Source organism: Sus scrofa, chromosome 1 (genome assembly GCF_054392235.1).
Source record: "Sus scrofa isolate SSC_HxYL_T2T_F1_AM1 chromosome 1, Sscrofa_HxYL_maternal_Yorkshire_Landrace_v2.0, whole genome shotgun sequence".
NCBI classification, from domain to species: domain Eukaryota; kingdom Metazoa; phylum Chordata; class Mammalia; order Artiodactyla; family Suidae; genus Sus; species Sus scrofa.
In genome coordinates, this window is record NC_139383.1 from 289,338,615 (window position 1) to 289,360,569 (window position 21,955).

Genomic DNA, 21,955 nt, shown 5'->3' on the forward strand with positions numbered 1-21,955 from the left:
GCAGAGGCTGCAGGAGGCGGGGTGTCTGCTCTTATCTCCTGGCCCCACCAGGCCCTTCCGCAAGACCACATCCCCGCCCCCCGCAGCAGGACCATCCCAAGGACCTGCTTTCCCCAGGCCCCGTCTGGGAGCCTCACAGCCCCATCCCCAGACCTCTCACAGAGTGTCCCCTAGGTGGGAGAGGCCTGGCGGCCCCAGGCCCCCCAGTCCAGGCCGCCACCACAGCAGCAACCTCAGACCAGCAGGCCCAGAAGGTAGCAGACGGCGCCGAGAGAGGAGACCCACGCGGCAGCCGCAGCGGAGGGTCAGATTTAATGGTCACTCTAAGGGATGCCGTACGTGGTGCAGAGCCCGGCTCAAGCCCCGCCCCCTCGGCCAGGGGCACAGCCGGGTGTCTGGCACCAGGCTCTGCAAAGGGGGGCCAGCCCCCGAGCCCCAGCTATGTACAAGAGAGCCCCCCGCCAGGCCACAGCAAGGCTGTGAGCCCATAGCCCACCAGCCGCCCAGCCTTCAGGCCCGGGCCCCCACTGCAGTGTGCTGCAGGGTTCTCGCCACCGGGACCCAGCCCCAGCAGGCTCCCACCAAGACCCCAGGCTTTGCGCTGGGAGAGGCCTTCGGACCTCGGCCGCCAAAAGCTGAGCTGGACAGCTGTGGGGAGCCGGGCAGGCCCGGGAGGCTGGGGAGCAGGCAGGGCCTGACTCGACCCAGTGGCCCTCTGAGCAAAGGAAGGCTCGCTCCCACTCTGTGGCTGCCCAGGCACCGTGCTGAGCCGGTGCGCCTGAGGCCAGGGAAGCAGGGGCGGCGAGAGCAGCGCAAGCACGGACGATCAGGGACTCGGCCAGCGACGGAGCCAGCCGGGCAGACGGGCCGCCCTGGTGCTGGTGATCAGATACGGCAGGGCTGGGGAGCTGGGGCACAGAGCTGAGCCGGGAGATCTACGCCGTAACTAGTAATGCAGCCCTTAACTAGTTCACTAGTCATGCTGCTTCCCTTGGAATTGTCTCGGGCGTGTAGAAAATTGCACTTATTTCTATGAACCTACAGAGGAGCCGCCCCGTGCTGCAGCCTCCAGGCGAGGCCGAGGCCCGGCCAACTTCCACGGCCGTGGTGGCCGTGACGGATGAGGCTCCTCCCAGGCGCAGGGGCTGTGGCCTCGGTGACCCGGGCTGTGTTGAGGACCAGACCCCTGGGAGGGAACCTGAGCGGCGTCGGAGGGTGCCCTGAAGTGGCCATGAAGACCAGGACCCACATGGAACTGGGCGCACACGGCAGCCGAGCCCCAGTCGCCGGTCCAAGGCAGCGGCCCTGCCCTTCACAGAACGTCCTCAAAGTCCAGCAGCTTCGAGTGCTGGCGGCTCTTCCACAGGCGGTACAGTCGGAAGTCAAAGTAGGTTTCAATCATCTGCTTCCCTGAAGGCAGAAGGGGCGAGGCTGGGGCTCAGGCCACCCCCCCAACCCCCGGCCCGGAACCCACCCCGCGGCCGAGGACCACGCCAGCGAGCTCACCTTGGGCCGACAGCTCCAGGGGGGACTCGAAGGTGACCCTGTAAGGGGTCATGAGGCTCCTGAGGTTCTGGAACAGCTGCAAAGAGGGGGTGGCTGTGAGTTCAGGGCAGAGAAGAGAGAGACGAGGAGAACAGGGGTTGGGGAGCAGACACCCCCCCCCAGCTGCTTAGGCTCAGGCACGGGGAGGGTGATCCTCTGGGAGGATTAAAAGAGGGAAGGGAATCTGGAGAAAAACGGGGTTCCGTCCGCTCTCTTCCCGGGTCTGGGGTCCCCAGCCTGGGATGGGGTTCGGGGCCCCTCACCTTCTCCCCGTTGGGGTTCCCCAGAATGTAGCAGCCCATCACATGGATGACGTTCGGCTCTGGGTTTACTTTGCTCATCAAGCGGCTCAACCGCTTCCAGAAGCTGGTGGGGGAGAGGTGGTCACAGGGGGCCTCCTGCCCAGGCCCCGGGGGCGGGGGCACCACGGGAGGCCCCAGCGGGGACATGGGCCGGCAGACGCTGCCGCCAGCCCCCCAGCCCCCCAGCCCGCGGGCGGCCCCTGCTCACTGGATCATGTCCTCCTCCTTCTCCACTTTGGCAAAGGTGGCCACCTTATTCTTGAGCAGGTACAGGTGTCCCGGGCCGCCCTGTAAGAGGCTGCGGTTGGCTGGATGGGGCCTCGCACCAGAGGCTCCAACCGCTGCTCCCCCGAGGAGCACACATGCCAAGGGCCGGGGAGGCGCCATCCTCCAGCCCCGCTCCTGGGCCGGAGGGGCAGAGCCCTACCTGGCAGAAAATCAGCAGCTTCCAGATCTTGGCCCCCTTGTGGTAGACGTTCAGCTTCTTCTCTATCTCCTCTGGAGAGGAGAGGGTGTGAGCGCTGCCCCTCGGCCCCCACCGCTTGTCTGCAGCCCCGCCCCAGGATCCGCCCCCAGGCTGGGGGCACGTACCCAGAATGTCCTCGAATGTTGCGTGCTCGTGGTCCTGGGACAGACAAAAGCCACTCCGTGTCAGAGGGCCCCCCCGCCCCTGGCAGCCCGCCCGCGCCCCCCGCCCCCCGCCCCGCGGCAGGCTGGGCAGCACTCACGTAGAGGATGGGGATGATGGAAGGGTCGTCTCTGCGGATGATGGTGGGGAGGTACTCAGCTTTGGGCACTTTAGAGGAGATGAGCTGGGGACGACGTGGGGGCTGCTCAGGGCCCCGTCGCTTTGGAACCAAGGGCAGCAGGAGCCCCCGGGAGCAGCCGCCCACTGCTGGGCAGCCGGTGGTGAGGCCTCAGGGACCTAACCTGCCCCCATGGCTGAGGAGCCCATGGTGAAGCCCTGGGAGACCCTCCCCCCCTTGCTGGGCAGCCCGTGGTGAAGCCCAAGGAGAACCCCCCCCACTGCAGAGACCACCCCCCACTGCGGGTGAAGCCCCTGGGGACCTGCCCCCCTCCCTGTTTGGGCCTCTGGGCCTCACCATGACCTTGGGTGGCACAAAGCCCTCAGTGTCACAGGCTACAGCCTCCAGGCCCTTCTCGGTCTCCCAGTCCAGGTCCTCAAAGGCCTCGCCCAAGGTGCAGTGTGAGCTCTGCAGGTCACCACCTGTAGGACAGGACGGGTCACCAGAGCTGAGGACCATCTGCAGTGCCTCCTGTCTGGCTGCAGCCCCCAGAGACGGGCGATGCACAGAGCCAACAAGCCATGTTCCGGTGGGTCCTCCCGGGGTGGGTGAGAGAGCCCAGCTGAAGTCTGCACCAGCCCCGCGAGACTGGCAGCTGCCACGAGCCAGTGCTGCCTGGGGAGGAAGGCTGGTGGGAGCCAGGGTGCAAGCTGTCCGCTCCAGCCAGGCGTGCCTGGCGCCTGGGCCAAGGGGGAGCTGGATTTTGCAGCCCCCTGCTCCTCAGGCCACCAGTGTGAGGGCGGCACATGGGCCAAGGGCAGCCGGCAAACTGCAGCCCTTACCCCTGCCCAGAAGATCAGAGGCACAGGAGCGCCCCCCTCAGATGGATAACCTGAGGCTCAGCAGAAGCGCAAAGCCTAGCTGCCCATGGTGGGTGGTGGGATCGCGGGGCTGGGGAGCCTCTGAGGGGAGGTGGGCCGGCCTGTGCCGGGCACCTACTGTCTCGGGAGTCGTGGGAAGTGTCGGCTTTCATGGGGGTGGGGTCGCTCCAGGACCGGCTGAAGCTCCGCTCGCGCCGCTCGGCGAACGCTGCAGTGAGAGCAGAACCTGTTAGGGGGTCGGGGCGGGGGGCAGGGGGCTGCAGCCACCTGCGGTGGACAGGAACCAGTGGGGGCTGGCTGGGGGCGTGGGAGTGGGGCTGAGGCCCAAGGCAGGCAGGGCCGGCGTTGCAAGGGTCTTGGGGGGTTTGGGTGGGGGCCAAGAGTAGCACGCGAAGCCCCGCAGGCCAAGAGCAGCTTTGCCCGCCCACCGCCCGCGCAGCTCCTGGGTCTTACTCTGGGCCTTCACCCGCCGGCTGCCGACCATGCGCAGGTGTTTGCGGAAGTTCCTGGGGGTGGAAGTCGGGGGTCTGGTGAGGGCCCCGAGAGGTGGGCCACAGCCCCGTGCCCCGCTCCGCTGCCCACCGCTCGCGGCCTCGATGGCTGACACCGCCCCTCCTCACGGTGCCCCAGCTCTCCCACGGCAAATCCCACCCGAGCCTCTCCTGTGGAGCCCCCGCCAGAGCGGCCCTGGCTTCCAGGACAAAGGCCCCATAACCAAGCCGCCTCTTGCCACCCCCACCCAGGACTGCCCCCTCGTGACCCTGGGCACTCAGGTACCCGGGCTCTGCTGCCCACACGTCCCTTCCCTTCTTGGGCCCAGGCACACCCAGAAGGCCCAGAGCTTCCCTGCCCTCAAGCTGTCCGCGGCTCCGGCTTCCTGCGCACAGTGGCTGGGCCAGCACAATCGGCCACACCACCCGAGGTGGGTTTGGGCCTGCACATGCCCTCCCCCGCCGCTGTGTCCCTGGGCCACCCCAGAGGCAAGCAGGTCTCCTTCACCCCGAATGCCGTGCCCTGCCAAGGCCCCACGTCCAGGATGGACAGACATGCTTCCCAGACCCATCTCAGAGGTGGTGCCTGGGGAGTGTAAGCTGGCTGTTGACCCCACCACGCTGGGCTTCAAGGGCCAGCTGGCTGCAGTTCAGCAGTCCAGGCACCCCCAAAACACAGGCCTGGGGGCCCAGGCCACATGGCCTTTCCTGTCTGCCGCGTCCCCAGAGCAGGGCCCGGCCAGTGTCGCCACCGCCCTTCCCCCATGGGGTCTGCTGGGCTGGGTGGGCCCAGGCTAGACCAGCACAGACAAGAGACGGACCCTGGTGGCGAGTGGCTGGCAGGCCCTACCTCTGGATTACAGACGCGGAATCATTCTCCCGTTTCCGGCGCTTCCTCTCCGCGTAGCCCCTGAACACCCTGGGAAACCGCCACGAGTCAGAACTGCCCTGGGCCGCAGGCAGGAGGAGGGACGGAGAGGTGGGGACAGAGGCGCGAGCACAGGGCCCAGTGGGGCGTCCAGGGCGCTGGGCCAGGCAGAGGGTCCGGGCTGGCCTGGTCCTGTCCTTGGCCCAGCTCCCGGCAGGCCCTGCTGCGGCCTCTGCGCGCGCTGGGGCACAGCGCGCTCTCAGTCGCGGCCCAGGTCCCCGGCCTGCCCCAACCTACTCCGGAGTGGGGAGGGTCCCCCGGGGACAACCGCGTACCCTCAGGCTCAAGGTCCCACACGGTACTTACGAGATGCTGGGGTCGTGGCGGGAAGGGACAGCGTGAGAGAGAAGACAGAGTGAGCAGAGACCCTCGGCCCCCACGTCCCCTGCAGTTAGTGTCCTTCTTGTCACTGACTTGGAGGGTCCCTCACGGGCACCGCAGGCAAGGAGAGTGCTGCCTACGCTGCAGGCCAGCCCTCGAAAGGGCAGTGACACCGGGGTCACCATGGCCCACGGTGTAACCTGGTCAGGCCACAGGGGCCTGACTGCCCTGCCACGCCTGGGCCCAGCTGCAAAGGTAGTGGCCCCAGCAGCCGGCGGGTGGCGTTGTTCTCCTGGGGAGCGTGTGGGGGACGCTGCGGGCCAGAGTGCCGCCCTGCAGGGCGCCCCGACAGAACCAGGACGCGTGAAGAAAAGAGCACAGCCCCGGGGAAGCTGTGATCACTCGCCTGCACCCGCAACACAGGAGAGGAGGCTGACGTGCGGGAGGGCAGAGCTGGGCAGGGTGCAGCCCCCAGCCAGGTCCCCAGAGGACAGCATGGACGGACTGGAGGGGCCGTAGGGACAGGGCAGAGGCGGCAGTGGGAGTTGGCGGCCTGCCTTCAGACTGAGGCGTTCAGGCAGACCCTGCAGAGCGCGGGCACGAGCGGGGGTTGCCCTGCAGCGGCCCCCCAGGTGGGCTCAGAGGACGGGAGAGGGGCCGGCAGCAGTTGCCAAGCAGCAGGAAGAGGCCACCCCAGCCCGGGCCCCGCGCACGGCCGGGGGACTCACGCTTGCATAGTTGTGGTGGCTGTCTGGAAGCTGAAGAGGTTCTCCTTGGGGAACCAGGTGCGGATGGGGACGTCATCTGGAGGAAGCCAAGGAGCACTGCCTGGGGCGGTTCGCGCTCCGGAGTCTGCACCCCCGCCCCCACCGTCGGGGAGAGGGAATGCGTCCGCCACGGCCAGTGGAAGCACAGCACCAGGGTCCCCAGCCCCGTCCAGGTCGGGGAGGCGGCACAGGGCCACCAGGCTCGGGGGTCCGCTCAGCGGTTCAAGCCGCGCTGGCTCAGTGGCTTCGTGACCCCGTCTTCGCTCGGCTTTCACCCTGCTGCTCGCAGCTGACGGGCGTTCCTAGCACAGCCTGCCTCCGGGGTGCCCAGAGAGAGGACTGACCGGTCTCCCTTTAAGCAGGAGGGACAGGGCAGCTTCTCCCGGGGGCTTCTCTGCAGCTAGATGCTCTGGTGTCTGCTTGGGCAGGCCTCCCTTCCCCAGACCCCTGCGGGAGGACGTGGTGGAGGCCTCCCCTTCCCAGGGTGGGCGGAGGTCGAGTTTACTCGCTCCTCTCACCACGACCCCTGCCCCAACTCCTGGCCCGTGTTCTTCAGGGGAGCATGAGGTCATGGAGGTGAACTGCCCGCCCCTAGGCCTGTGCCCTGATGCCCAGCTGGGGTTCTGGTTTGGAGGCTCAAGAGGCGTCCTGAGAGGACGTGGCGGCTCCGCTCGAGTTAGACTTCTGCTCTTCCGGAGATGACCTCAGCGCCAGGAGGCGTGGGGCTACCCCGGCAACGCGGGAGATGTCTTCCTGACACAGCAGGCCTCTGGGCTCCTCAGCCATCCGTGCCACTCGACAGTCCTGGGGAGGCCCTGCCAGCTCCGTGCCCCCCTGTGAATGGGAGCCCACTTGGTGGGCCCCAGGGCAGGGCTGCTCCCGGGACCGCTGCAGGGAGCCTGGCCTTTCAACTCAGCCGTGGGTCTCGCCTGCTCCACCCTTAGGACCCTCCCAGCTCCCTCCTCAGGGAAGCACTCCTGGAACAACTTGGTGCTGGCAAGACTCCCGCCAGCCATGAGGCCGGCCACGGGGCATCGGGTGTGGCAGCAGGACTCCACCTGCAGGCCTCAGCCTGGCCACCCTGCACCTGCCCAAGCCTCACAGGGGTGGCTGCCGGTGAACCCCAGCGCCGGCATCCTGCCTGCGCCTGCCCGCGCCCTCCACGGGCCCCTCACCAGACACGCGGTCAACGCTGTACATCCTCTCCAGCTTCTTGCGGCGGCTGGTGGCCTCAGGCAGAGGCGGCTGGTCCAGCCCAAAGGCCTGAGGGGAAGGACTGGGGGCCAGCTGGGCACATCCGGGACATTCCTTGGAGCCCTGGCGGCTGCCTGCCCAGCTCTGGCAGGGCCTGCTGACGTCCTCGTGGCTGCCGCCCGGGCTGGCACGCAGGGGCTGGCTATGGTGGTGGGGGTGCCGCTCCCGCTGCCGCCGCCCCTTCACCACGGCCAGCTCAATGGCCTCGGCCTCCGGGCCGGGCAGCAAGGTGGGCTCCCCGGAGATGGTGTACACACGGGGCTGGGGGCCCTCACCGGTCGGCTTCCCACGGACGGCCTCCTCCGGGAGGCTGCCCTCATAGCGGCCATTGGAGATGAGGGAGAGACGCCGCTTGTTCTGGGGGGCCGGCTGCATCTCCGGGGACCCGTCGTGGCCAGAGTACGCGTCAGCCAGCAGGTGGTCTGGGGGAGAGACACCAGGTGAGCCTGCAGCCTGCCGGCCCTGCCCTCCCAGGCTCCTGGGCTCCGAAGGCAGGGAAGGAACGCCTAGCAGGGACCTGTTCCCCGGCCCCACGGACCAAACCCCAGGCCCTGACAACCTCGGAAGAGGTGTGCACGAGCTGCGCGCTCCCGGAGAGGCTCACACCTCGGCTCCTGTCGGGGCCCCAAGCCCCTCGTCTGTGTGGGGGCGACAGGCTGTGCTACCTGTGGGTGACTGGGGTGGGGGCAGGAACAAACAGGCCACCTCCCAGCCTGCTACCGCGCCCGCGTGCCCAGTGCCAACTTCTCCCCTCCTCCCTGCCAGCTGGCCCCAGAAACAGTGGTGCCAGCCCTGGGGGTGCCAGGAGGCCTGTTGCCATGCCAACGGCCCAGGCTGGGTGGGTACCATGGTGATGAGTGACTCGGAGCTCCTCCTGGGGCTCTGGGCCAGGGAGGGCAGGGGATGCGAGGAAGCCAGCCCAGTGGGGCAGCAGCCGCCTGCTCCCACGGCAAGGTACACAGGGGCTGGGCCTGGCTGGGACAGGAGGCAGCGTCCCCTCCTCTAGGCTGGGGGCTATGGACAGACCGTCCTGGAGCAGGCTCACGCGCCCCTACCTGCACCGTTCCGGTTCTCCGGGTGACTCTGGGACAGGTACTCGCCGAACGCTCGGGCTGCTCTGCGAGGTGGACAGCGGCGTGCGCCGTCAGGGCATGCCACCCACCCTGGTTCCCCGCCCCCACCCAGGCAAAGGAGGGCTCAGGGGTCACCCACGGCAAGCACTCCCATCCCACCCCAGAACGCCCAGGGCTGGCAAGTCGCAGTTCCAGGGTCCCTTGAGTCCCCGTGCACATGGGCCGGACTTGCGGACGGGGCCCAGGTCTGCTTTCCGTCCAGCCCCTGCGGCTCAGTGTGTGTGTGCAGGGGCGGGGGGCGGGGGGGTCGTGAGGTCGAGCAGCTCGCCCACTACAGCCTGGGGGGGGGGGGGGGAGCCGCACGGAGGTGGGGGCAGGGCGCCGGCAGGGAGGACGCCGCGGGGACTGGGGCGAGGGCAGCGCTGGCCCCGGCGATCCGCCCGCCGCACTCACCGCACTTTGGCCGCCACCGAGGACATGGCCTCGCTCCTCAGCGCCCTCCTTCGGGAGGCGACGGCGCCCATGGTCGAGGCGGCGGCGCATCCCCAGGCCTCAGAGCGCGCCCCGCGCCCGCCGCCTCCGTCGGGGGAGCCGCGCCGCGCCGGGGCTGGGGCTGGGGCTGGGGCTCGGACTCGGAACCCGCATGGCCGCTCCGGGCCCTCAGCGCGTCCCGCAGCACCGGACGGCGCGGCCAGGCCCGGGGGTGGCGCTCCGCCCACCGTGACGTCAAGGTCGGGGCGGGGCTCTGCCGGGCCGCCCACAGCAACGCCCCGGCGAGCGAGCGAGGCCGCGCCCACAGTGGCGTCAGCGCGGGAGGACCCCGAGGGGACCCGGCTGAAGCTCCGCCCACCAGGCCGGGCGGGGCCTGGAGCCGGGTGGGGGGGGCGGGGCCGACTGGCTCACCGCCCTGGGACTGCAGCCTCCGGTCCCCTGGCCACGCCCTGCAGGGATCCCAGACCCCGGAGTGGCCCGGCTGACAAGCCTCCTTTTCTGTACAAGGGGACCCCCGGCACTATTTCATGATCTGAGAAGTGAGGGGCACATCTCAGGGAAGAATCTTGTGTGTACGGAGTGGGAACATGCCCCAGAGGTCGGGAGGTTAGGGGACCCCAGCTCCATCCCAGCCCTTGGGTGCCCTGCCTGCTTGGCCTGTGGTCCTCACATGGCAATACCATGCCCACTGCAGGCTTAGGGCTGTGGGGTGGCTGTCCCCCTACCCACCCCCCACGGTGATGCTGCCCTTGCCACTGGGACCACGCATCCCGCACAATCAGATCTACCTTTATTGACAGGCTAAGCAGAGCATGGGGGCCATCAGAGGGGTCTCAGAGGCCTGAGGGGGGCTGCAGGGGCTGGCATGGCCCCCCAGGACCGATGTGTGTGCAGGGGATGCCAGGACCCAGGGCTCCACTGGGGGGGCTGGTGCAGAGAGGCCCCAGACACACCAGCTCAGGCCTGGGCTCCTAGCAGAGCAGAAGCTGGGCGTACTCGGGGAGGGGGGGGGCTTGGGCTGCCCCGGGTCTCCCTGGCAGGACTGCAGGATCTGGGCCTTGGAGACCCACCCGCAGGCTGCTGGCTTCAGGGCCATCAGAGCGGAGACCTCGACCCATCTTGGTCAGCAAGCCAGGGGGATGAGGAGTCCTGGGATGTCTGCGGGGGAGCCAGACTGGAGTGCCGATGCCGAGTCGAGATCTCGTCCTCCTGGAAGCAAACCACACACGGTCAAGGTCAAGCTGCGGGCAGGCCCAGAGGGCGGCAGGGAGGGGCCCTTAGAGCCAGCTCAGCCCAGGGGCCCTGGGTGTCTGGGCAGCTCACCGAGGTGGAGCCCGGGTCGGCGTCGGCAGGCGCACTTTGGAAGTCAGCGTATGCGTCCCTGGGGCCATCCAGCAGCTCCTCCTCGTACTCTGTCTGGTAGTCGGACTCGTCTGGGCAGAGGGGAGGGCCATGTAGGCACCTCTGGAAGGCAGGGACCAGGCCACAGGGCCATGGGTCCCCACGTGCAGCCACCCAGGTCCAGGGCAGCTTGTTGAGTGCCAAGGGTCAGGAGCGGGTGCTGCCACCAGCACCCTCAGCTATGTGGGCGTACGTCCCAGGGTCCAACTCACCGTCCACTGCGGCCACCTTGGCAGGCTCGATACGTGACACAATCTCGGCAAGGTCCGTGAAGGAGGCATTGGGGCAGGTGAGGACCTGGGGGCCGAGGGGGAGGAGACAGCTGGCCAAGCCCCTGACTGCAGACCTCCCTTCTCTGTGACCCTGGGTGGTTTAGCCCCACAGTGGGGACAGGGGCGTGGAGATGGGCAGGGGCCTGAGCAGCCCACCCAGAGCACCGTCTTCTCCTCCCATACGAGCACTTCAAGGGTAGGGAGCCAGAGTGGGGCAAAGAGAGGGGACACTGGGCAGAGGACTGCTGCCTGTACCCTTGTCTTCTGGCCCCTCTGCGGCTGGCGGGGGTCCCGCAGGCGTGAGCAGTTAAAAGCTGTGCCAGGACCCTGCCCTCTTCTGGGCTGGGAGGCAGAGGACCGGCTGGGGGCGGGGAGGGGGCAGCCCAGGCACTCACATCACCGGCCTTCATCTTGCTCGTCCCCTGCCGGTCCTGCAGCATCTTCTCCAGCACACCACTTCGACCCCAGATGTCAAACACCGTCCGGCCGTGCTGGTACCCCACCTCCTGCACACACACCGGGGACCCGGTGACCAGGTGCCAGGCCTCCTTCCTGCGCGCTCAGCATGAGAGCCGGGAGGCCTGGGAGGGGTGGCCTGGCCACTCACGCAGATCTCGTCGAACTTGCCGAAGTCCAGGGTGCCGTAGTTGTCGATGGGGGGGCGCAGGTACTCGCAGTAGTCACTGTTCCTCACCATCTCCAGCTGCCGGACGCAGCACACGTAGGCCAGGCGCGTCTGGATCTCCGCCATGTTCAGCACCTGCCGCGTCACAGCCGCTGACCCTGGGGCTCCGTCCCCGAGGGCCCTGGCCTCCCTCAGGACACTGCCTCTGCGTCTCACGTCCCGGGCCCTCCCTCTCCCCCTCCCGGAGGGGCTATCTATCTCTGCTAGGCCTGTCCCCTGTCCCCAGAGCTGGTCCCAGGGCAGGGATGGTGAGCGAGTGACCCATCCCTGCTCACCCAGAGCCTGGCAGGTACTAATGCCTCCCTGCCCATCTCAGGACCACCGACACCAGCGCAGGGAGAAGCGGCCGGGCTGCCCTCACCTTGACTTTTGTGGCCAAGGGATTCCAGCGCTTCCACAGCAGCCACCATCCAGAGAGCGCGTCCCCGTAGTTGGTGAGGTCCGTCTCATCCTGGCTGCCCACGTCGATGGCAATCACCACCTTTGCCCCCATTGACCTGGCCACATCCGCTGGGGAGGAGGTGGCCCTGGTCACTCGGAGAGGCAGGGGAAAGCACGGCTCGGGGGTGGGGGGCTCTCCCTTCCACTGTCACACCTGGGCTTGTGGAGGGGGGCAGCTGAGTGCACAGAGCTGTCCAACAGGTGACAGGTGTGCCCCAGGAGGGATCTTGCCTGCAGCAAACCCGACACCTGCAGGCTGTTAGTTCTGACTGTGGGCACAGACGGGACCTAATTGCTCCCGGCTCCTCTGCTTGGCCTTGTTCTGGGCACCGCTGAGCTGACAAACAGAGCCATATGCTGGGAGCAGGCAGTGCCGAGCGTGTGCCTGGCTGTGTGGGCGCCTGTGTCCCCCTTGGCACAGGAGAGCGTGGGGCTGCGGCAGGGCCGGGCAGCCCCTCCCCACCCACCACAGTACCTGGGAGGTTGTTGATGTAGCCCCCGTCCATCAGCAGGTGTCCGTCTTTGGGGTCGCAGAGAGGGGGCATGTAGCCCGACAGCGACATGCTGGCACGCACGTACCTCCAGAGGGAGCCTGGTAGGGGTGGCGGGTGGGGGTCCGGGAGAGGAAGGGGGCTTTTCACTGCCCTGGACCCTCGGCTCGAAGCCTCGCCGACAGAGTCTGGGCCCCGCACGCCTGGCCTCCAGTGGAGGGCTCTGAGCCCGGGCAGATGGCACCCTTCCTGGACAGCCTTCTCCTCGGGCCTCCCCACATCCCCCTGCGCCTCGGCTCTGCCCGCCCCGCCCCCCACTCACCTCCAACCAGACACATTTCAAGTGGCTCTCGAAAGACTGGCCTCGAAAGGCCTTCGGCTGCTCTTCCGGTCCGGGCCCGGCCGTGACCACAGTGTGCCCTCTGCCCCGTCCTGCCTCCACCTCTCCCCTGCACCCTTTGGTCTTCACGGCGGTCGTGTCTGTGCACATCTCCCCGAGCCTCTTGCCTCTTTCAGGGGACCCTGGGGCCTCCCTGGGCCTGGCCTGGAACCGGCCCCTCAATGCCCCTCCCTGGAGCTGCTGTGCCCCGGGAGAGCCTGCACCCGGCGGAGGCACCCACCGTCCGTGTGGACCCGCATGGCGGAGGCGGAGATGTCCGTAGTGATGGCGAAGGCGGGGATCCACAGGTCCTGCGGGGAGACGGGGCTCGGAGGGCCGCCCCCATGCCGACGCCAGCCCCCACCCTGCGGGCCCGGGGGGGCCAGAGCCAGGCAGGCTGCAGGCCCCTGGGCCTTCCCGGGGGCAGCACCTCGATCTGCCGGTCCTTGAAGACGCTGTAGATGCCGCTGTTGAAGCCGGCCCCGGAGAACACGGAGGTGACGGGGTAGGTCAGGTCCAGCACGGTCTTTACCATCGATGTCATGCCCTGGGCGAGGGGGCACTTGTGAGGCCCCCACGCAGCCCCACCTGCAGGCACAGGCAGCAGGCGACCCTGCGGCCCCACCCAAGAGCCTCCACGTGAAGGGAGCGGGCCACACACGCGTGCTTGCTGCGGACAGACAGCCTCCGGGAAGCAGCCTGGGTCCCGTGGGAACGCTCGCTGACCCTCAGCAGGCCTGGCGGGGGGGACGGCATGGGGCCCATCCAGGACCAGGGCCGGCTGAGCGTCCGCTGCTGCCCCTCCCCGGCTTGCTCGGGCGGGCTTTCCCACGCGTGCTGGTGGAGGCCGTCTAGCCCAGGCGAGCAGCGGCCCCGCCGAGGGCCCTCTCTGCCCAAGTCTCGTCGTCTCCAGTGGGACGAGGCCCCTTCTTTCCTCAGGGAGGACGGGGCCCGTTAGACCTGAGCACCGGACACGGGACCAAGAAGGCCTGACCCCTAGGGATCCGGGATGGAGAGGGAGGGTTTGCCCCGCCTCTGCGCAGACGGAGGCTGGAAACGGGGGCCCCCTCTGGAGCCTCACAATGAGACGCCACCCAGGACAGCCTGGGACACCACCAGGTCCTCTGTGGTCCGCAAGCTTGGCACCACACCCGCCCCAGTCCCTCCACATGCGGGAGACACAGGCCTGGGCACAGCTCCATCCGCCCACAGCATGGCTGCCCAGGCTCCCCGGCCCAGCACACACTCAGGATGAGGGGACCTGAGGCCCCAAGCCCCCTGCCCTTCCCACACCCACACCAGACCCGCAGGGCTGGGGAGGGAGCAGGTCTGCCCGGCCTGGGCCCAGATCCTCGCTGAAGCTGGAGCCCGGTCCCCTGGGGCCACTGCTCTGGGAGGCTGTCCCTGGTGACCAAGGCCAAGCAGGCCGTGGCCCCCGGAGTCTCGGGGAGCTGCCCTGATGGCCTCTGCACAGAGAAGCACCTCCCTTCCCCTCTGGAGGGGAACGCACACACTTCTGGCCCTACGGTTTCAGCCAGGGCTCCTCCTGCTCCACAAAAACAAGCAGAGCCCTGAGAGGGGCAGACTGCAGCCCACCCCCCTCCTGCTCCTGCGGCCCCTCTGCCCACGTGCATTCCCAGAGCCCTGATTGTCCCCCAGCGTCCATTCCTTCCAGGCCCAACTAACGCTGTGTGCTTCCCACTTTCTGGGTCCCTGACGCTCTGGCACTTGGGGGCTTACCTGACCCATCCAGAGCCCACACCGACCACCTCTGTCTGACCTACACAGTAAGCCTAAAGCACCCAGGGACAGGGGGACAGTCCCTCTGCTCCCAAACCCGTTGGAATTATTCAAACGGGCAGATCTGCAGCTGTGTGCCCGGCCCTGCCCTAGGGCCTGGCCTAGGGCTTCCTCCGAGACCCCGTGGGGCGGGCGTACCTCTGGGACTGTGGGGCCGTCTCCTCTGTCACTGCTGTGAGTGAAGACCAGGCACCGACCGGAGCCAAGCCCCTAGCCCCGTGGCCTTGCTTCCTTCGTGCCTCCCTCCACACCACGGGCCACACTCTCGGCCAGAGCCCTGCAGAGCCACGGGCCCCAGTGCCCTCCTGGCGCCCAAGTGCTGCAGGGACCCTACCTCAGCCCACTGCTTGGCCCGGATCCGCATCTGGCTGTAGTTCCGCTCCTCGGCGTACAGGGCGCCCATGAAGGCCCCGATGGACGTCCCTCCGACCATGTCCACGGGGATGCCGCTCTCCGCCAGGGCCCGGATGATGCCCACCTGGGCACAGCCTCTATGCCCACAGGAGCACAGCAGGAAGTGAGTGCCCCAGGCCTGCCAGGACCCCGCCCCTCAGTGCCCGAGTCCTGCCTAAGTCACAGAAAACGGGGCAAAGACGCCGACTCAGAGGGGGGCTGGGGACGCTCCCGAGGGCTGCCCGCCGTCAGCCTCTTCCAGCTGCCGGCTCGGAACGGACTCCGGTGGGAGGTGGAGCCAAGGCGGGCCCACAGGACAGGGCTGCTGGTGCAGGCTCCAGGGCACCCCTGGCCAGACAAGCCCACGGGAAAGCCAGCACCGGGCCAGGACCATCCTTAGCATTTTTGTAAGCGATGCCCACCACACCGCAGAAACACTTGCAAGGAGAAGGGGCCAGGTGCCCAGTGCCAGGAGGAAGGACAGACGGCAGAAGTGGACAGGGATGACCCCAAGAGGCAAAGGCTTGGCAGTTTCAGAACAAGGCTCGAGTTCAAGAAACATCTAAACTCTGAGCATAAATCCCAAGAAAGCCATTCCTACACTGCTGAAAACCCCAGACAGAGGACAACTTTCAACCAGCCTGAGAACAAAAAGCATGTTCCTCCGAGGGGGCAGCAGCACACACAGAGCTGACGGCCCCTGCCCTGTGCAGTGCAGGGAGGTCCCGGACACACCATCCAGCCCTCTGCAGTTGTCTGCAGCCCTGAGAGTTAGAAGAGAAGAGCGTGAATCAAAGAGGATAAAATTACGAAACCAGAAAAGCAGAAATTAGTGAATCAGGAAATAACATACAATAGAGAGGGTCCCCAAAGCTAAAAGGACCAATTCAGTTGACACCTCCTGGTACGACTGATTCAGAAAAGTGACAAGAAGGGGAGGGGAAGGCGAGAGAGACAAAGACAGAGCTGGGGCTTGGAGACAGGCTTTAATTACCAATATCAGGCTGAAAAGGGAACATCTGTACAGATGCTCCAGTTAAAAAGGTAAGAAGCTAGTATGAACTTCAGGCCTTAAGTATGAAAACTCAGATAAAATGGATACATCCCTCGAGCAACATAACTTATCAAACTTGACGCTAGAAACAAAAAATCTGAATAGTACTATAAGCACCAAAATAACTGACACTGTAATTTCTAAATCTCCACAAACTTCTATGTCCAAGTGGTCTTACCAGCACGAAGCATATAAGGGAGAATAACACGAACCACTTAAAACCTTCCAGAGCGAGGAAAAGAAGGAAGACTCCCCACCTCAGTTTTAAAGGCAGCCAGCAAACCTACCTGCCCTCAAAGAAAGGACAGGCGTGGCCCACCTCACTCAGACCTAAGGGAGCTGGTGACCCAGAGAAAGGGCCACACGCCCCAGGCATGAGTCCACCAGAAGAGGGCCGAGGGAGCTGTTCCTTTAAAATCCCTCAGTGTGAGGAAGCTCCCGTGTGGCACAGGGGTTAAGGCTCCGGTGCTGCCGGAGCTGAGGCTGAGGTTGCAACTGCGGCGTGGGTTCTGTCCCTGGCCCTGGAACTTCCACATGCCGTGGGTTCGGCCAATAACCAACAAAAAAACCCCTCAGTGTGATTCACCATGTTAGCAGAGTAAAGGAGCAAGACCGTATAATCCCAACAGACCCATAAGAACCACCACCTGTCACAAAACCTAGAGTAGGAGGAAACTGCCCGATCTGATACAGGGCATCTACCAAGCCTAGAGCCAAGGTTGCACTCAGGGATCAAAGAGAATGCTTCCCCCTGACCCTGAGAGCAAGACGAGGGGCCTGCTCTCACCACTGCCCCAAGCTTGGCGCTGGCAGAGCTGACCACTGCGACAGGGGAGAAGAAGAAGCAAAGGCACTTACCCATTTTAGAAGGAAAGAGGGAGTCCTGCCTTTATTCTCAGAAGAGATGACTATATACAAACAGACACACAAACACACATCTACCAAAAAACACTACTGGCAGGAGAGAATCCCACGAGATGTGGGACAGGACACCGCTGGAGACACCATTGTGGGCTCTCCCGGGCGCAGCCGGTCAGGGTCTGTCGTCCGCAGCACTCAGGTCGCTGCTGTGGCTCGGCTTCAATCTCTGGCCCGGGAACTTCCGCGTGCTGCAGGCACAGCCCAAAACAAAAACAAATACCATGTGTGATTCCATATATTGGCAACAAACAATTTAAAATGAAATTTAAAAAACACAGTTTGTAAGAGCAAAAAATCCCGTAAAATACTTGGCTGATTCTCAAACTTACATGGAAATGCAAAGGACCTAGGGTGGCCGAAACACTTTCAAGAAAAACAACTTGAAGGAATCACAGAAAATTCTGTCTGATGAATCCCTGTGGCGCCCAAGAAAGGGAGCCAGGGTCAGGGCGCCATGAGGACAGAACCCTGCCTCCGTGTAGCTCAATCTGGGGGGTGTTTGGGGTTTGATTCAGACGCCTTAGCAACTCCAGGGGAGGGGTGCGACCATGTGGCAGGAGGAGACTGGCACCTGTCACCTGAGGCCACGCACAGGGCACAAGTGCAGGTGGTCGAGACCTCGGTGTCAGCCCTTCTAGAAGCAGGTGTGGACTAGGTGAGAGCTCTCACAACACCGGAAGTAAAACCCGTTCATCGAAAAGTCCATTAGGAGAGCTCCCTGGTGGCCTAGCAGTTAAGGGCTCCCATTGTCGCTGCTGTGGCTCGAGTTGGATCCCTGGCCCGGGAACTTCCACAAAAAAGACCCATTAGGAAAACAAAATCACAAGTCAAAGACTGAGAGATAATATTAGTGATAAATATCTGGCAAAAGACTCGTATAAAGAACCCCTCTAACTAAACAGCAGAAGACAGGGCACCCGTTAAAGGAGCAGGTGACACCTGACAGCGCTTCTCAAAGAAGACACACAGCAGCCAGGAGGCACCTGGAGCCCTGGTCCGGGGAGGCAGACCAGCGTCACAACAGGGCATAGCCACACACCAGGGGCATGGCCACCATCTAAACGCCTGACAACACTGAGGGTGACAAAAATGTGGGCAGCCCAAACTCTCAAAACTGCTGGTAGGGTATAAGATGGCTCAACTTCCCCACGAACAGGCAATTCCACCGCTAGGTGTCAGCCCAGGAGAAAAGCACCTATGTCCACAAAAAGGATTTGCGCAGCAACGGCTACAGCTGTTTTGCACATGGTAACCAAACCCAAACGTCCATCCACAGGAGGCCGACAAGCGAGCAGGCCCCAGAAGCCCATTCAGAGATGCCGCTGGTGAGGCCAAGGGCACAGACTGCACACACACGGCGTTAGCAGGGCCAAGCCGGAAAAGACAAAACAAGCACCGAAATTCTCGGAAATCCAGTGCTGCGCGGGTATAACACAGAAAACACTATGAGAAAAGCACTCAGACACTAAAAACATTTGGCAAAAAGGGCGGACAGGAAGAACATCTGCGAAAACTCACCCAGAAAGTCGACTCCAAACACAGACGGAAAGCATGGGGTCTGACCCAGAAGAGAGAGCTGGGGCCAAAGGGGGACATCGTACAACCCCCCAGGGTGGAAGGTGATCAACTTGGGAATTTGAAAGGGCCCACCGGGAGCCTGCCAGCCTGACGGTGGGGCAGGAATGATGCCGAGCCCATCATCAAGTGCTCGCAGAACAGCGATCTACGAGATCCAGAAGGAACAGGCCTCATGAGCAAAATGCCACTGAGCGTCTCAACAGCAGACCTGGGAGCCAAGGTGCTCCCATCGAGGCGCCGGGGTCAGCGAATCCGACTAGGAACCATGAGGTTGCAGGCTCCATCCCTGGCCTTGCTCCGTGGGTTAAGGATCCGGCATTGCCGTGAGCTGTGGTGTAGGTTGCAGACGAGGCTCGGATCCTGAGTTACTGTGGCTCTGGCGTAGGCTGGCGGCTGCAGCTCCGATAAGACCCCTAGCCTGGGAACCTCCATATGCCGCGGGAGCGGCCCAAGAAAAAGCAAAAAGACAAAAAAACAAAAAACAAAAAACAAAAAACAAATAACTGGGAGCTAAAAAGACAACGGAAACGCAGCTTGAAACTCTCAGGGAAAACTACTTCCGTCTAGAATCCCAAACCCAAACTGCCATTCAAGAGGGAGAGCAGAATGACGATTTCTTCTGCGAAGCGTGGTCTTAAAAGTTCGACTTTCCCATGCATCGTCTCCCAAGGAAGTTTCTGGAGTAGGAACTCTACCGAAATCAGGAATATATCAAGAAAGAGGAAGACATGGAGTCCAGAAATGAACAGAGGAGGGAAAGGTGCAGGGAGGTCCTAGGATCGCCGTGAAGGGACCCTTCAAGGCCACCTCCCGTCCGCAGCTGCGAGGAGGCAGAGCCTGCGGGGCGCGGCAGGGAGCCCAGCTCTGCAGAGACACGGGGCCCAGAGCCCAGGGGAGGAGGCTGTGCTGCCAGCAGCCTCTGGGGGGAACTAGTGAGCAGGTGGCAACTGCAGCAAAGATCACCCCAAGGAGGAACACTGTCCGCCCAGGCTGTCACGACCACACAAACAGGGAGAGGCCACGGTGGGCTTCCGGCTGCGGAGGAGGGCAGAGGGCAGAGGCGGACGCGGACTTGGACTTCTTGTGTGTGCATGGGAGCGGTTAGGAGCTCAACCATCTAAACCTGAAAAACTGAAACAAATCAGACTGGAAGCGCTATTTAGAAAGGAAATGAACGACGAGCTCCTGCTGCAGAGCCAGAGCAAGACAGTCGGTGTCCTCCAACAGCACACGACGGCGAAGAGCATGGAGAGGACGGATGTTCCGCCGCATACTTTGCTGCACACCAGAAACTACCGCGACATCATAAATCAGCCACGCGCCAATCAAAAATTAAAAGGAGTTAAAAATGTAAATGACGCAGCTGGAGAAAAGTTGGAAGTGACTGTCTATGGGCTGCTGTCTACGGCATGGTGTCTATGGAACACGTCTGAGGGTGGCGACTACAGGACGGCGACTGCGGGACGGTGACTGTGGGACGGTGTCTGGGGATGGTGTCTGCGGGACGGTGACTGCGGGACGGTGTCTGGGGACGGTGACTGCGGGACGGCGTCTGGGGATGGTGACTACGGGACGGCGTCTGCGGGACGGCGACTACGGGACGGTGTCTGGGGACGGTGACTACGGGACGGCGTCTGCGGGACGGCGACTACAGGACGGTGTCTGGGGACGGTGACTACGGGACGGCGTCTGCGGGACGGTGACTGCGGGACGGTGTCTGGGGACGGTGACTGCGGGACGGCGTCTGCGGGACGGTGACTACGGGACGGCGTCTGCGGGACGGTGACTACGGGACGGCGTCTGCGGGACGGTGTCTGGGGATGGTGTCTGGGGACGGTGACTGCGGGCCGGTGACTACGGGACAGTGTCTGGGGACGGCGACTACAGGACGGCGTCTGCGGGACGGTGACTACGGGACGGTGTCTGGGGACGGTGACTACGGGACGGTGTCTGGGGACGGTGTCTGCGGGGTGGCGTCTGCGGGACAGTGACTGCGGGACGGTGTCTGGGGACGGTGACTGCGGGACGGTGACTACGGGACGGTGTCTGGGGACAGCGACTACAGGACGGCGTCTGCGGGACGGCGACTACGGGATGGTGTCTGGGGACGGCGACTACAGGACGGTGTCTGCGGGACGGTGACTACGGGACAGTGTCTGGGGACGGCGACTACGGGACGGCGTCTGCGGGACGGCGACTACGGGACGGTGTCTGGGGACGGTGACTACGGGACGGCGTCTGCGGGACGGTGACTACAGGACGGTGTCTGGGGACGGTGTCTGCGGGGTGGCGTCTGCGGGACAGTGACTGCGGGACGGTGTCTGGGGACGGTGACTGCGGGACGGCGTCTGCGGGACGGTGACTACGGGACGGTGTCTGGGGACGGCGACTACAGGACGGCGTCTGTGGGACGGTGTCTGGGGACGGTGACTACGGGACGGCATCTGCGGGACGGTGACTGCGGGATGGTGTCTGGGGACGCTGTCTGTGGGGCGTCTCTGGATTTGCTGATGGAGCGGATCAGGCAGAAGACTGCTTTGTTGCGTTACACAAAAAGCTCATGGTTACAGCATGGCCAGAAGGCTTTTAAACAAAGTATTTTTACTTTGAAAAGTGCTACTGAAAACCAGGTCCAAGTCTGGGCCAGTTGCTCCAGGCACCTCACTGTCCAAGCCTGGCAGAAAGTAGCCTGGGAGCTCCCCTCACCCTGGGAACCTTGGCAAATCGTCTGACTTTCTAGGCCCACTGGCCTCAACTTTCCAGTAAGACATGGCTCTAGAGCGATGCCCCCAAATCACCTGGGCCAAAGAGCAGGGTGCGCGTGACTCTACCACCCAGGCCAGGCTGTGCCTGGGGGCAGGGTCCCCACGAGCACGGCGCTCTGCCCCCCAGCCCCGCCAGCTGCCCTGGGCCCTGGAAGTGAGGCAGCAACTTGCGTTGTGAAGGAAAGTAAAGCCAGCCCAAAGCAGAAGCCCGGGTGAGGAGGCAGGGTCGCCAGGAAGGGCAGGGACCCCTGCCCGCCCCATTTTCCTGTCTGTAAAGGTCTCAGGCCAGAGCTTCGAGCCCCTGTCTCCATCCCCGGGAAGCAAGGAGACTGAACCCGGCCGGAGAGCAGTTCCGAGGCTCATCCTCTCCAACTGTGATCCGCGGGGAGAAGCGTGGACCAGGCACGAGGGAGCCCACTGGGCAAGGCGCTCCCAGGCGGGGACTCCCGAGGAGCCTCTGTCCCGGGCCACTGCCTTCTCCAGCGCTCAGGGGGCTCTGCTTGGGTGCCAACGCCCACCCGGCCTGGCCCTGGCCCTCGGGGGCTGCTGCCGCGCCCTGCCTCGCACCGCCTGATTCACCTGAGGGCCTTGGCGCCCTCCCCACACACTCCCTCGTCCCCTTCTGCCCCGGGTCAGGAGAGGGGCAGCCAGCGTCAGACTGACCATCCTGGGTAGAAGTTGTGGTTAAAAGTCCTTCAAGGAAACCCCCAGACCAGGGAACTAAAGACCGCCTTGCCAGGCGGTGAGCAGGGCAGACCACCGCTCTACGACCTGTCCTGAAATGAAAATGGAAAGAGACTCACCCAGAGCCCAGTGCAGAGACTGGCCAAGGGTAAGAATGGAGTTTCCAGAAGCAGAGACGAGGCCCAACAGAACAGGAGTGGACGGGGCCCTCCTGAGAGAGCAGTGGTGGCGGCGGCGGCGGCAGCGGCCCAGCAGGGGGCCTCCCAGGATGGGCTCAGGGGCCCCAAGGGG

At 64.7% G+C, this 21,955-nt stretch overlaps 2 protein-coding genes across 41 annotated transcripts in view; both read right to left on the reverse strand.

Moving 5' to 3' along the window:
• Positions 1–293: 293 nt before the first annotated feature.
• On the reverse strand, positions 294–9,028 carry NSMF (NMDA receptor synaptonuclear signaling and neuronal migration factor). 10 transcript variants are annotated; one of them, XM_085002111.1, is made up of 16 exons: positions 8,762–9,006; positions 8,291–8,352; positions 7,157–7,657; positions 5,943–6,018; positions 5,200–5,205; positions 4,816–4,908; positions 3,928–3,980; positions 3,593–3,682; positions 2,951–3,075; positions 2,576–2,659; positions 2,439–2,472; positions 2,275–2,345; positions 2,056–2,135; positions 1,809–1,911; positions 1,507–1,582; positions 294–1,410 (listed from the first exon to the last, which is right to left on the reverse strand). In XM_085002111.1, exons 1-16 carry the CDS (start codon positions 8,830–8,832, stop codon positions 1,313–1,315), a joined length of 1,623 nt encoding a protein of 540 aa, XP_084858237.1. In that variant the 5' UTR covers positions 8,833–9,006; the 3' UTR covers positions 294–1,312. The 10 variants fall into 10 exon arrangements, with proteins under 10 accessions (XP_084858237.1, XP_084858207.1, XP_020936745.1 ...); XM_085002081.1 differs by lacking the exon at positions 5,200–5,205 and having other exon boundaries at positions 4,816–4,884; positions 7,511–7,657; positions 8,762–9,028; XM_021081086.2 differs by lacking the exon at positions 5,200–5,205 and having other exon boundaries at positions 4,816–4,884; positions 8,762–9,028.
• A 545-nt stretch (positions 9,029–9,573) lies between these two features.
• PNPLA7 (patatin like phospholipase domain containing 7) overlaps positions 9,574–21,955 on the reverse strand; it is a 61,971-nt gene continuing 49,589 nt past the window's right edge. For 18 of the 31 annotated variants that reach the window (XM_021081070.2, XM_085002000.1, XM_021081075.2 and 15 more), the window contains 10 exons: positions 14,604–14,760; positions 12,900–13,016; positions 12,711–12,780; positions 12,075–12,191; positions 11,520–11,668; positions 11,081–11,233; positions 10,869–10,979; positions 10,414–10,498; positions 10,124–10,233; positions 9,574–10,009 (listed from right to left, as the gene is read on the reverse strand). In XM_021081070.2, the coding sequence (XP_020936729.2) occupies positions 9,896–10,009; positions 10,124–10,233; positions 10,414–10,498; positions 10,869–10,979; positions 11,081–11,233; positions 11,520–11,668; positions 12,075–12,191; positions 12,711–12,780; positions 12,900–13,016; positions 14,604–14,760 (1,183 nt within the window). In that variant the 3' untranslated portion in view covers positions 9,574–9,895. Of the gene's footprint in view, positions 10,010–10,123; positions 10,234–10,413; positions 10,499–10,868; positions 10,980–11,080; positions 11,234–11,519; positions 11,669–12,074; positions 12,192–12,710; positions 12,781–12,899; positions 13,017–14,603; positions 16,826–20,796; positions 21,757–21,955 lie in introns of those variants that run through there. The other 13 variants (XR_014831102.1, XR_014831090.1, XR_014831088.1 and 10 more) reach the window with 2 other exon arrangements.